Source organism: Saimiri boliviensis, chromosome 2 (genome assembly GCF_048565385.1).
Source record: "Saimiri boliviensis isolate mSaiBol1 chromosome 2, mSaiBol1.pri, whole genome shotgun sequence".
Lineage (NCBI taxonomy): Eukaryota > Metazoa > Chordata > Mammalia > Primates > Cebidae > Saimiri > Saimiri boliviensis.
Genome location: NC_133450.1, coordinates 33,058,215 through 33,073,166, shown reverse-complemented (window position 1 = coordinate 33,073,166; position 14,952 = coordinate 33,058,215). Strand labels below are relative to the sequence as shown.

General features: G+C 46.1%; 1 protein-coding gene across 1 annotated transcript in view; it reads left to right on the top strand.

Annotated features, from left to right (window-relative positions):
- The window catches only part of TTC9 (tetratricopeptide repeat domain 9), a 31,028-nt gene extending 16,891 nt beyond the window's left edge, over positions 1 to 14,137 (top strand). The window contains exons 2-3 of the mRNA XM_039469027.2: positions 8,972 to 9,154; positions 12,498 to 14,137. Coding sequence (XP_039324961.1) covers positions 8,972 to 9,154; positions 12,498 to 12,577 — 263 coding nt within the window. The 3' untranslated portion in view covers positions 12,578 to 14,137. The remainder of the gene's footprint in view (positions 1 to 8,971; positions 9,155 to 12,497) is intronic.
- Positions 14,138 to 14,952: the final 815 nt, after the last annotated feature.

Here is a 14,952-nt window from a genome sequence, read left to right as displayed (position 1 = left end):
AATAAGATCTGTAGATTGTATCAGTGTCGATATCATAGCCAATATGTTGTACTATCAACTTACAAGATGTTACCGCTAAGGGAAAATGGATAAGGGTATAGGGAGTTTCTTTGTAGTGTTTCTTACAATTGTAGGTGAATCTATGATTATCACAACAAAAGTTTCAAGTAAAAAATAATAATCGGGGGGTTAGCTTTGTAAGCATTAGCTAAGCAAAGATAGGTGTTGTTTCAGGAAGAAACCAGAAACGTGTCATGTCAGCCCTATTAGGATAACAGTAGACTCTCAATGGAATTGGAGATGCTGGTGGTTTTAGAACTTAGAAAAAAAAAAAGCAGCAGCAGCAACAGGAGGGAAAACTTTGCACTTGGTTTTGTTTCCTTGTTTTTTGTTTTTCTCTCTGAATGCAAAGGAACTAGTGGAAGAGAAGGTTCTGGAGGGTTATATAGGAAGTTTCCAGATGAGAAGTATTTACATATAAAGTGAGAACAGTTTGGCACAATTAGGGTCTCACACTTAACCCCCACAGGAGGCAGCACCTATGCCTCAAATATGTCTAAAGAAAGAACTGAGTTAGAATCATTATAGGCAGGTAAGCATCCTAGGAGGGCAGTGTGTGTAATGGTCAAAAGCACATTCTCAGGTGCCAGATTACCCGGGTTCAAATCCTGGCTCTGACATTTACTAGCATTGTGACCTTGGGCAGGTGATTCAACTTCCTAGGGCTTCCATTTTCCTCCCTGAAAAATGGGCAAAATACTAGAATCTACCTCATAGATTGTTGTCCAGATTAAATGAGTTAATGCTTAGAACAGCACCTGTCCCATTCATACTCAATAAAGATCACCTGCTCTTCCTCTTATTGCCCTTCTGGGAGGATGAATGGATACTGTCCACTGGTGCAGGGCCAGATTCTCTTGAGTTCATCATGGAGCAACTCGTTTTGCTGCTCCTTTTCCCCATCTCCTTGGCCCGGGTTCTTATTCTCCAGGGAAGTATTTCAAATCACTAAGAAGAGAAGTATCCAAATGTCACAAGTTGACAGCATAATGGAGAACAGTTATTTGCCCACATGTGCAGATTTCCAGCTCTAGGACTTGGCCATCTGACACCTGTCTGCCCTTGTGGGTAGTCCTGGAGCTCCCCATGGCTGTCCTGGACTCTTACGGTTTAACCAACTGGATGGTTCTTAATAAACACATATCAGCCGGGCGCAGTGGCTCACGCCTGTAATCCCAGCACGTTGGGAGGCCGAGGCAGGCAGATCACGAGGTCAATAGATTGAGACCATCCTGACCAAAATGGTGAAATCCCGTCTCTATTAAAAATACAAAAATTAGCTGGGCATGGTGGCCCACACCTGTAGTCCCAGCTACTCGGGAGGCTGAGGCAGGAGAATCGCTTGAATCTGGGAGGCAGAGGTTGCAGTGAGCTGATATCAAGCCACTGTACTCCAGCCTGGCAACAGAGCGAGACTCCATCTCAAAAAAAAAAAAAAAAAAAAAAAAAAAAAAAAGAAACAAACAAACAAACAAACAAACAAAAAGAAAAGAAATACATATCTCAAATGCTAGAATGTTAGTATGCGCTCAGAAGGTGAGGAGGCTCACCTGCAGGAGCTCACTGGGGACTTACTAAAAATGTAGATTACAGGGCTCCACCCAAGCCCTTCGGAACCTGAGTTGTTGGGTTTGGAGTCTGTGAATCTCTTTGTTAAGTAAGTTCTATGAATAGTTTTCTTTTTTAAAGACAAAGTCTCACTCTGTTGCTCAGACTGGAGTACAATGGCGTAGTCTTGGCTCACTGAAACTTCTGCTTCCCAGATTCAAGTGATTCTCCTGCCTCAGCCTCTTGAGTAGCTGGGATTACAGGAGCACACCACCATGCCTGGCTAATTTTTGTATTTTTAATAGAGATGGGGTTTCGCCATGTTGGCTAGGCTGGTCTCGAACTCCTGACCTCAGGTGATCCAACCACTTCAGCCTCCCAAAGTGCTGGGATTACAGGTGCGAGCCATCACACCAGGCCTAAATAGTTTTCTAAGAAACAGTCATAGCAAGGTATATTCATTTCCTAGAGCTGCTGTAATAAATTATCACCCACTGGGTGGCTTAAAATAACAGAAACTCATTGTCTTGTCATTCTGGAGGCTAGAAGTCAAAAATCAAGGTGTCAGCAGGGTTGGTTCCATCTGAGGGCATGAGGAAGAATCTTTCAGGCCTCTCTCCTAACTTCTGGTAGCCTCAGGCACTCGTTGGCTTTGTAGATGGCCATCTTCCTAGATCTTATTGCATCATCTTTCCACTGTGTGTGTCTGTCTCTGTGTCCAAATTTCTCCTTTTTATAAGGACAGTAGTCATTTGGATTCGGGTCTGTTCTAACAATTTCATTCTAACTTGATCGTCTCTACAAAGACCCTATCTCCAAATAAAGTCACATTCTTAGGTACTGAGAGTGAGGACTGTAACATATCCTGTCTAGATGGTACAGTGCAACCCAAAACAGTGAGGCAGCCTTGTAGAGTGGGTTCTTCCTTCTCACTTCTGGCCCCAGATGGGTCTGGTCTTCCTTCTGGTTAGCCCTTGTTTCCCTTCTATTCAGCAGGTAAAAGCAAACTATAGTGAGTCAGCTATAAGAAGAAAACCGGTGATTGCATGAACTGTTCTTCCTTTCATGGTGGGTGGCATTTTGCCCTGCATGCACCAGGAAACACAAAAAACAAGACAGGTGCCAGAGCGTGGAGAACTTGACATGCTTCAGCCTGAAGTCTCAGTGTGGTTGCTGTGGGGAACATCACACTTAGGATTTTCCATCTGTGTGCATGAGTATGCAAGGCGGCTCCTTGAGTAGCTGATTCTCTCATGTTTGCTAACCACAGAGCCCTTTGTGTGACTCAGAAGGCCTTCCAGTCCTTTTCGTAAGATCACACCCCAACTGCCTAAGGCTGGCAGTGGAGGAGGAATCTGTACTCGGGAGGGGTAGTTGGAGATCTTCTACAGCTCCAATTCTTGTCCCCCAGATTTGCCTTTCTCTTGTAAGTTGCACTGGCCACCTCTGCCATCGCCCTGTTTGGCTCAAGGAAGGCTGTTTCTCTTCTAGCACTTCTTTCCACACCTTGATAGAGACGTAGTCTTAATTCTCCACAATTTGGCTGATTCCAGGCCACTGCATTTATTCAGCCTTTTCTGAAGACCCAAAGGCCAGAAAGTTAATAACATTTCTTTCAAAGGCGCTTCTAGACATGGTTATCTGAGAGCCCAGGCCCTTCGCCATGCATCTCCCACCTGCATCTCTTCTGCTGCCAATTGACTCCATCTTTGAATCCAAGTCTATCCACAGAACTCAGGTCAGGTTCCTTGGGCAATCAGTCCAGAACCTGCCTTCCCAACTCAACAGCCTCCTCTGCTCAGGATGACTGATGATGGGGAAGTTTACTCCCTTTAGGCCTTCAGGGAAGATCTCACCCCACTGCCATGCCTTAGAAAGACCCTCATCAGAACATAATCCAATCTCTATGCCAAAAAAAAAAAAAAATCTACACAGCAGGAATGGAATTGTTGTCTTAGAAAAGCCCTCCTGATCACTGCTTTACCGGTTCTGATTGTCCTCCCCAACAGAAGATACCTGACCTTGATCAATAGGGAGAATGGAAATCCTTTTGAAGGGGAACCAGTGAAACAATTCTGTCCTTCTATTAAGTGGGAAACATTCGTATTCACAGGCTGAAGAGCTGAAGATACAGTAGAGATTATTTACTGAAATTTAGGTTCCTCATTTTGCAGAGGCCCAGAAAGGGAAAGTGATTTTCATAATGTTGGCTAGTGGCAAAGACAGGACTAGAATCCAGCTCTTTTGTTTTCTAGTTCAGTACTCTTTAAGGTATAGATGTATGCCAAATGGCAGAGTACAGAAACTGTGACACAATAAACCTTAATTCAAACAGAGATCAGGTCACCACAACATGAAGAAACACTTCTTGACAATCAGGAAATCCAAAATGGCAATAAAGATCTCCCGGATAAGGGCTCTAACTCGCAAATGTGGACAGCAGAGGGAAAATACTGCAGAGATTCCCTACTGCTGGTCACTTCTACCTCGTGGATGCCACTTAAATTGATCTGTTTCTCGTGCTTGTCCGCTTCCACTCTGGTCCCCCAAGTCACCATCATTTCATCGTCCAAATCCACTCTTGCCTCACAATGAAGTCCCAGATCCTCTACATGGACCAGAAGGGTCTCTGTATCCTGGTTTCTTTCTTTTCCAGCTTTTCCCTCTTTCCCCCTTCCCTCTGGCTCTCTGCTCCCACGTGGCATGCATGGCTTCCCAAAGTTTCTCAAATAGGCCGTTTCCCTCTTGCTGGCTCTCTTTCTCTGGGATCTGCCTAGAAAACATCTCCATTTCACCCAGATCAGTAATTCCCAAACATGGGTGATTTTACTCCCACCCCACCACGCAGGGGATACTTGGCAATGTCCAGAGACATTGTTTTGGTTGTCACAACTGGTATGTAGTGAGAAGGGGCTAGGGAAGCTGCTAAGCATCCTGAAAGACTGAAGACATCCTCATGTCACAGAAAATCATCCAGTCCAAAATGTCAAATAGTGCTAAGGCTGAGAAAGAATCTTTAGATCTCAGCTGAAATACCACTTCTTCCAAGAAGGGTTCCCACAATCCTTTAATGAAGGTAAGGCCCCTCCTGCCTGGGTATGCTCCTCCTCTGCCTTTGTCCTTCATAGCACTTAGCCCACATGTGAATATTTGAGATAACGTGACCTCTGTCCTCCCCGCCCGTCTGTTAGCCCTAGGAGGATGGTGTGAGGGGCTGTCAGCTCATCACCTGATCCCACGGCCCCGCCCAGTGCCCAGCAGTTAGGCATCAATTTTTGCTTGTTAGCTTTGGAACACAGCAGAAGGGAGTTTCCACAGATGATCTGTCTTTCTCCCCAGGGGCTGTGCGGGTTTCTGACAGCTTCAAATGCAGGCCCATAGACACCCCAGAGGTCAAGTGCACAGTCTTGGAAGCCTGACAGAAGTGGGCTGATATCCTAATTCTACCACCTTCCAGCTGAGTGACCTTCAGCAAGTTACTTCATTTCTCTGGAACTCGGCTTCATCATCTATAAAAGAAGCATAAAAATAGAACCCGTTTCATGGAGTCGATGGGAGGATTAAAAGACATAGTGTATGTGAAGTATTTAGCACCTCTGACACCAGAGAAGGGATTAATAACCATGAGGAGGACACACTATGGGACGATGCCACTTATCCTGAGGTCCACTCACTGCAACCCCAGGTCCTGGCTAATGGCCACAGGGGCAGGGATGGAACAATCAGGAAGCAGCCAGTCCACCTCTTCTTCATGTCCTCAGCCTTCACAGGTGCCTGCCATCATCACATCTTACCTATCCCATGGGCTTGTTAGATGTACCAGTAGCCACCCACCCAAAGCAGAGAGGTGCCTAAAATCACTTGCAGGTAGCACTGGGGCCAGCCTCCAGCCTGGCTCTCACCCCCTCCACCCCTGGATTCCCTTAAGAGTTCTGGCCTGGGCCAGGCATGATGGCTCACACCTGTAATCCCAGCACTTTGGGAGGCTGAGGCGGGCAGATCACCTGAGCTCAGGAGGTTGAGACCAGCCTGACCAACATGGGGAAACCCTGTCTCTACTAAAACTACAAAAATTAGCTAGGTATGGTGATAAACACCTGTAGTCCCAGCTACTCAGGAGTCTGAGACAGGATAACTGCTTGAACTCAGGAGGCCAAGGTTGCAGTGAACTGCCACTGCCCTCCAGCCTGGGAGATAGAGAGAAACTCCATCTCGAAAACAAAGTCCTGGCCTGGCACGCCAACTTCTTGTCCAGATTCCACCTCAGCCCAGCATTTCTCCGGATGACAGCCCATTTCTCCATCTTCCTGGGCCCTGCTTCTCGTGTCAGCTAAGGCTCCATACCCTATAACAAGCCTAGCTCTGCCTTCCCCCAGGTCTGAACCCTGCTCCACAGCCAGGTATCCCAGTTCCGACCAGATCTGCAGGGGGAACTAGAAATATTTTCACCACATAAGTGCCAGAAATGGATTGCCATGGTTCCTTTGACCCTTTGTGGGAGGGGGGAGGCTTTCCCATTTCCAGGCCTCTTTGCTGCCTCCCCCCGCCAATAACCACCATTTTATGCATTCAAAAAAAATTTTAAACATTTTTAAAAGAGACAAAGGTCCATTTCCTAGACTGCCAGGGTCAGCAAACAGAAGTGTCTGTGAAGAGGGAGGGTTAGATGGGAAGAGGGCTGCTGGGCCCAGTCAGAGAGGACATCAGGCAGGGCTTGTGGAAGCTGTGAACAGGACGTCTTTTAGCTCTGGGAGTACCTGGGAGCCAAGTTGCACACATGTATGTGTCAATGAGGTTCATATCCAGGAACCTTTTTACAGAAACCCCTCTCTCTGTACAGCTGTATAAGCACCAGCGCAGGCTCCAACAACTTGGGGGTGAGGAAGAGTACAGAAGGGCCTAAGACCCCACCGTGGAGGGAGGAGAGGGGAGTGGGGCTGGTAGCGTCAGCTTATCAGAAGGACCCCCTGGCGCACCAGAAGATTGTAGTCCTGGGTGAACAAAAGCTGCCCGCTGGGTGGTTAGCAGCCTGTTGCTCCTGTTGACTTGGTTTTTTGCCCTGCAGCCAGGGAAACCTGACCGATTAGTTTCTAGATCTGGACTGATTCTCTTTCACTTCCTGGTCCTCCTACCATCAACTTGAGAGTCTGTGTAGTTCTCCTCATTCTGTGAAAGAATGGAGTTTTTTGGTCCCAAATGCTCCAAGAAAAGTCTGGTCTCCTAAACATCTCAGCAATTCTGATACCTGGGAAGTTACTTAAGAGGTCAGAAGGACTGAAGTTAGACCCCTCAAGATTGAAATCAGTGACTTGTCTCTATCCTGAGGTGTCTTCCTTCAGTATGGGAAAAGTCTGGGCACAAAGAAGGAACAGAACATCAGCATTCTCCCCCAGCCGCCTAGCCAGGTTGTGGACAGAAGCAGTAGTTTTGCCTTCTAAGTCTCTGTTTTTATTTGCTTTGAAGAAGACAGGTGCCTTTTTCCTCTCTCTCTTTTTTTGTAATCCCTCCAAAGTATACAACATACTTTGCCCTTGGTCTGTGCCTACAGATATGTGAGTGGTTAAATGGAGGGGAAATGACTCAGCAGAGCTGGGATTAGAGTGAGGTGCCTAGGGCACGAAATTTCAGTCATTCTTCAAGGTCATTCAGTCATGCTCCAGGAATGCCGTCACCCTAGTCCTAGCCCTGTGGCTCCCTGTGGCTCAGAGCTGGTGAGAGAAAGCTTCAGAGGGAGAGGGTTTACTCAAAGATGACTGTGGGATGGGGAAGGATCTCCACCATGGGACCTGCTTCCCATCGTTTCCTCTGGCCTGGGCACCTAGATTTCTCATGTCCAGACATGTGCCCTGTATGAGCTGGTCACTAGCCTACCAGAAAGCCTCTTCTCTCAGGAACTGCAGTGACAAATAAATATGAAAGAGAACTTGAGGGAAGTCAGAGGCAGATGTTACTGGTACTGGCTAGTTAACATTCTAAGAATGTCAACTAACATTTTTTTTTCATGCTTTCTATGTGCCAAGCCCATGTTAAGTACTTTATAGCCATTATTTTATGTAATCCCTCCAACAACTAGATAAAGAAGGACTTGGATTCTAGAGCCAGACAGCTTCAGTTTAAATCTCATCTCTGCCTCTTTCATGTTGTGTGGCCTTGAGAAATTTCTTGAGCTCTCTGCGCCTCAGCTTCCTCACTTACAAAATTGAAACAATAATAGTATCCACATCAGAGTGTTCTGAGGATATATTGATAATACATATAAAACAATGAGACCAGCACCTGTACAAGGTAAGCACTCAGCAAATATTGGCCATGATCATGATGATGATGATGATGATGACAATAATGATGAAGATGATGATGATTACCTCTGGTAGCTTATTCCTAAGGCTGTCTGTTAGAAGCAAATTTTCGATGCCACAAAGGAAATAGCACTTGAACATAAATTTTCTCAGCAAGGCAATTTTTACTTCTACAGAAGGGTGCATCTCGCAGATGGAGCAATGGCGAGAGCATACCTGAAAAGGGAAGGGGAAGGAGTTCTTATCCCTGATGCAGGTTGCTCCTATTACTATGTTGTTCCCCTATTGGCTAAGGTTGGACTACGCAGGCTAAGCTAATTCTGATTGGCTATTTTAAAGAGAGCAGGGGTACAAGCCATATTGGCATACTGATTCTTTGAAGAGAAATTTGGAACTCATTGTAATCGACGTGCCCATAACAAAGTTCCACCAACTGGGTGGCTGGAGATAACAGAAATGTATGGTCTCACTGTTCCATGGGCTAGGAGTCCAAAATCTAGGTGTTAGTGGGTTGTTATTCTGAGGGATATGAGGAAGAATCTGTTCCATGCTTCTCTGTGAGGTTCTGGTAGCCTCAGGCACTCCTTGGCTTGTGAGTGGCTGTCTCCTCCCCATGTTTTATCACGTCGTCTTTCCTGTGTGTGTGTCTGTCTTTGTGTCCATGTTTCCCCTTTTTATAAGGACACTAGTCACACTGGATTAGGCCCTACTTTAATGACCTCATGATTATGATAAGACGTGGCCTTTGTAAAGACCGTGTCTCCAAATAAGGTCCGCATTCTTGGGTACTGGAGGTTAGGACTAACATATCTTTGCATGGTGGAAGATCGGGCATAATTCAACCCATAACACAAGGTTAAGTGACTTGCTTAAGGCTTGTTAACATGGCTTGTTATTGATGAAACTGGTTGGGGAGCTCAGGATTATTAGAAGACAAATTCCATGACATAAACCCCAGTGGAAAACCCCAACCCTGCTAAACCTGTGGAGAGAAATAACTCAAGGGAGATGTGCAGAGCTGGCCGCTGCTGTATTGATGGCATTTTCCCTCCCTTCCACCATAGCCTGCCTACTCCAGGCTGAGCTGGTGAACTACGAACGCGTCAAGGAATATTGCCTCAAAGTCTTGAAGAAGGAAGGGGAGAACTTCAAGGCCCTTTATCGGTCTGGTGTGGCCTTCTACCACCTTGGGGACTATGACAAAGCACTCTACTACCTGAAAGAAGCAAGGACCCAACAACCAACAGGTAAGGCAGAAATCGCTGTTTTCTTTTTCTTTTTTTTTTTTTTTTGAGATGGAGTTTCGCTCTTGTTACCCAGGTTAGAGTGCAATGGCGCGATCTCGGCTCACCGCAACCTCCTCCTCCTGGGCTCAGGCAATTCTCCTGCCTCAGCCTCCTGAGTAGCTGGGATTACAGGCACACGCCACCATGCCCAGCTAATTTTTTTTGTATTTTTAGTAGAGACGGGGTTTCACTATGTTGACCAGGATGGTCTCGATCTCTCGACCTCGTGATCCACCCGCCTCGGCCTCCCAAAGTGCTGGGATTACAGGCTTGAGCCACCGCACCCGGTGCCAGAAATCGCTGTTTTCTTACTTGGTCTGCACTCCGGTGGCTCCTGGGGCCTTCTCATTGCAGCAGACAGTTTTCTTGGCTGGGAGAGCCAGGCAGGGACAGAGATGGCAAAATTAGGGATCAGATATATGATAAGACCTAAGTCAGAGGAGCACACATCCCATGCATTTGCCTAGGGTTTGAGGTCCAGGAGCACAGGTACCTCATTTCTTCATATGGAGTATAGAATTCCTCATCTTTTTCAACTCAAAATCCAGCTCTCTTCACTTATACAATAAATACATATTGAATTCATACTATGTGCCAAGATTTGTGCTGAGCACCAAGGGAATAGATGAAAAGACATGGTCCTTCCCATGATGAGCTCACGACTGGCTGATGACACAGAATACAAACAGGCAATTTTGATGCTAAGCCCAGCATTTTTCAGAAAGCTCTGACTTCTCTAGTCAAATCATATTCCTTAGAGCATGTGTTACCTATACCATTCACTTACATCATACTCGCCCGCTCAGTCATTCATTCATTCATTCATCAGATATTTATTGAGGTGGTACAATGTTGCTAGGTACATAGTAGTGAACAAAAGGAAGTCATTGCCTTCAAAGAGCTTCTATTATAATGGTTCACTGTCTATTGTTAAGTGGGGAAAAAAGTGTGGAGAGGGGACAGAACCCAGGGAGAGGGGCTCTCCACCAAGGGATGGCTAGAAGTCACCTGGTAAACGAGCAAACAGACAGTAAACAAATGAAATAGGTAGTAGTAATAAATGCTGTGAAGACAATAAAGCAGAATAAAGAGATTAAGAGTAAACAGGGGCCGGGCGCAGGGGCTTATGCCTGTAATTCCAGCACTCTGGGAGGCCAAGGCAGGCAGACCACTTGAGCTCAGAAGTTTAAGACCAGTCTGGCCAACATGGTGAAACCCATCTCTACTAAAAATACAAAAATTAGCTGGATGTGGTAGCAGGCATCTGTAAGCCCAGCTACTCCAGAGGCTGAGGCAGAAGGATCAGCTGAGCCTGGAAGGTAGAGGCTACAGTGAGCCAAGATCACACCACTGAACTCCAGCCTGGGTGACAGATCAAGACCCTCTCTCTCAAAAAAAAAAAAAAAAAAAAGAGCAAAGGGAGAGCTATTTTAAACCAAGTGGTCAGAAAGAGCCTCTCTGAGGAAGTAGATTTAAACAACAACTTTGACTTGATCTTCATTATTGTTGTGTATATGGTTAATTTTTCTTTTTTTGAGACAAGTCTCTCTCTGTCGACCAGGCTGGAGTGCAGTGGTGCGATCTCAGCTCACTACAACCTCCACCACTCTGGCTAAAATGATCTTCCCACCTCAGCCTCCCCAGTAGCTGGGACCATAGGCATGCACTGCCATGGCTGGCTAATGTGTTTTATTTTGTGTATAGATGAAGTCTTGCCATGTTGCCAGGGCTAGTCTTGAACTCCTGGGCTCAAGCAATCCTCTCACCTCAGCCTCCTAAAGTACTGAGACTATAGGCATGAGCTGCCATACCCAGGCTTTTTTTTTTTTTTTAATGCAATCCTCCTTTCAAAAGTTTTTAAAGAACTTTAGGATCAATTTACAAATGTCCAAATGTATACTTTTTTATCTTTTTAAAGAACACCTTGTTGTTAATTTATTTTCTGTATATAAAGTGTGTTCCACCAATTATACTGTAAGCAGTTTGAAGACTAAGAATTGGACTCATTCAATAGAATTTTCTGGAGCACTGCTATCTGCCAGCACTGTTCTGGAGGATACGCCTGGCTTTTTTAGCATGATACAGTATTCATTTCTACTTCCAGAAGTAACTGTTCCAGGTATCACTCTTATGTTCTGGTGTATATGGAACTTAGCAGCTGTTCCATGCCATGCCCTCCTCACTAATTTAATAACAGGAACTGGGAAGAAATGCCCCACTTTTCATGAGGTGGTAGTCTGACCCTGCTTAGAGGGACAAAAATAAGACAATGAAGCAAAGTCATTTTAAACTCTTCAAGTTTTAAAAAAAGTTACATTAGACTAATATTTATTGATCATTGTTTTAAGCACTTACAGACTTAGCTATTTTGGTCTTCAGAGCAATTTCATGAGGCAGGTATTACAGTCCTCAGGAGAGGCAGGCTTTGCAGCCAGACACACCATTTACTATGTGTCTCCCTGGGCATCTTACTTAACCTCCCCAGGTCTCTATTCCATTTTGTCACAGTGAGGAGGAGGATATATACCTTGCGGGATTGTAGTGAGGATTAAATGAGATCACGAAGGTTAGAAACCTGGCACAAAGTTGGCATTCAGAAATGGAGGTTGTTGTCCAGGCGCAGTGGCTCACACCTGTAATCCCAGCACTTTGGGAGGCTGAGGTGGGCAGATCACCTGAGGTCAGGAGTTCAAAACCAGCCTGGCCAATATGATGAAACTCCATCTCTACTAAAAATACAAGAATTAGCCAGGCGCAGTGGCGTGTACTTGTAATCCCAGCTACTCAGGAGGTTGAGGCAGGAGAATTGCTTGAACTCGGGAGGTGGAGGTTGCAGTGAACCAAGATTACACCACTACACTCCAGTCTGGGTGACAGAACAAGACTGCATCTCAAAAAAAGAAAAGGAGGTTGTTTCTTGCAGATGGGACAGGAGGCTCAGAGAAGTTGGCAACTTGCCTAATGTTAACCTCCAACTGGAGTCTCACTAAACTAACTCCACCGGCTGGGAAATCACTGGGCTATGCTGCTGCATAGAAAAGGGAGAGAAATTCTCTCTCCTCTCCCACCCATTCTCTCTCCTATCCGCTTGGTCATGCCAACCTGTCCACATTTGCTAAAGGGAGGCAGTGAAGGACAGGGCTGACATCCGGTTGCCCTCTCAGCCACCATGGATAGCAGAAGGGAGCTTGGCTGAGTGAGCCTGGCCTGTTCGTGGTCTGCAGACACAGCCTTTGCTGATTCTGCATACATGTGATAATTGTGCTCGCCTGGTGTTCCCTATGGTTTGTTTCTCTCCTCACAGACACCAACGTGATTCGGTATATCCAGCTGACGGAGATGAAGCTCAGCCGATGCTCCCAGAGAGAGAAAGAAGCCATGTAACCAGGAAGCAGCTCCAGAGCTGCGCCCACGCCTGACCAGCGACTTCTGGGCACGCCCTGGCAGAGAGCCCTGTCCTGGGTTCTGTCTGTTTTTCCCCACTTCTTCTGGCTCCCCCTTTTCTCCTCCTGTTGCACCTCAACTCTTTGTCTCCTCCCAATGTGAAAAGAAGGAGAGATGCAAATTTGGAATCTGGTAGGTAGCCCGGACAATGGAGACATCCTCTCCTCTAGCAGGTCAGCGACTGAGAGGGGCCCGACTTCTGCTGGGACAGCTGGAGAGGAGTCTCACCGGCTGGAATGCTGTTGTGGCTTTGACTTTGGCCAGTGCTTCTGACCGAGGTGGAACCTGCCAGGTGTATCTTCCCACAGGCAGCAGGCACACAGCCCAGGGGCTGGATCCTTCTACGCCTTCCTGAAAGACAAGAGCCAGAGCGTCTCAAGGCAATGGTTAGAAATCCAGGGACGAGACAAACAGCAGAAGCACTGCAGAAGCCGACACGGAGACTGCGAATGTGTACACTGGAGTTCCCACCGCCCCACCCACCACCAGCCACCTCAGCCCCCGCCCCCTTCACCCTCTTGTTGTGCTTTCTCCTCTCCCCCTCGGGGATCCGAGACTCTGCCAGAATTCACATGCCACTGAAGCCCACTCTCGGTGCCCTCTGGTGACCACACATACCATTCCCCCAGACTCCCACCCAACAGGCAGCCGTGACCACAGAAGGGCAGAGTGAAGTAGGCCAAGGTTTGGGGCAGGGTGATTACATAGGTGACAGGGAGGGAAAGACGACAGCCAGGGGAAAGAGCATCGTATAGGCTAGGAGATTGAACTGTGGACCAATTCACTGTAAATAAAAATAAATGGACAGGTAGTAGTTCCTGCCATTTCTGTTGGAAGCAGCCCACTCCTTCACTTTTACCCCCTGCTCCAGCGCTCAATCAGAGCTACTTAGAGCCAGGCAGGATGGGACTTCCCCCAAAGCAATTGGCCATTTGTCCACTGGCAGACAATAGTGGCTGCAGCCTTTGTGCTTTTAAGAGTGGGCTGGGATTGTGGAGACTGCCCGAGGGTGTGGCTTTGTCAGAACTTGTACAATCTTCTTTTGATGAAATTATCTGAACTCAATATCTAGCACATAGAATGTGTTCAACAAATATTTGTTGAATGAATAAATTATGACTGCAGACTGGCTCTCCTGCCTTAAACTAATTTCATCCCAGCCTAGTCTCCCGATGTCTGTGCTCGTTATGCTACGCCATGTTGCTTCAGTCAAGCAAGAAACATTTACTGGGGCGTACTGTTTGCCCATCATTGTGCAATATGCTGTGGGACATGGGGTGTCGTCTCAGTCTTCAAGGAGATGGAAGGGTTGAGAAATGCATATGAGATTATTACCAATGACACCTTTAATTTATATGATGCTTTAAAATTATCAGAGCACTTTCATGTATTTTTTTGTGTGACTAGTGAAAAAGACAATGTTGTACAAAATTAAAATACATACAGATGCAATAATGTGAATAGTTAGGATTTATTAAATGCACTATCTTCAGATCTTTACATGTATAATCTCAGTTCTTTCATGCAGTTACTCTGAGATACTGTTCCTGTTTGATGGGTAAGAATATTGAAAACCAGATAAATTAATTATCCCAAGGTTGCATGGCCTTTAGTGGCATAGCCAGTATGTGAACCAGGCCTGTCTGACTCCAGGGCTCTGGCTAGTAACTATGCTATACTTAGTTGCCTCTCTATTAAGTGTAATATTGGGTAATTATAACCATTTGAGAACAGGACAATATGTATTAACCCGAAAAGTGTTCGTGATGTCAGTGATGGTACATGGCCTCCTTATGTATTTACTCAAGGCCCCAAAAAGACCAGAGGCCAGAATCCCTAGTGGTCAGAGCAGTGACAGGTCAGAAAAAGGCAGCTGAGGTCCAACAGTTATGTCTGTGTATTGCTCATTCTACTTGCTGATGGAGCCAGCATGTGTTGCAACAGCTCACCTAGCATTCACCACCCATCCCCAGCATTGGGAAAGGGTCACAATTCAGACCAAAAGGAAACACAAAGTTAAATATGGGTTATTTATTTAAGCAGAGGCCTCACCACAAAAGGATCCAGTCACAGTCCAGGGGCCCAGAAGATAGCAGCATAAGTTACATTCACATAGTTTCCCAAAAGCTTTCAACAGGGGCTACAGGAAGGTCCTAGAAATATTGAGGGGCCTGCCATTACTCACCTAGAATTCACTCTCTGAAGAAGAGAAAAAGGAAGAAGCTGTTTCAGCTGCCACATTCTTTCTGCTCTCTTTTCTCTTCCTCCAAGCTGACTTTACATGACCCTAACCCAAAACTACCCTATGGCCCCAC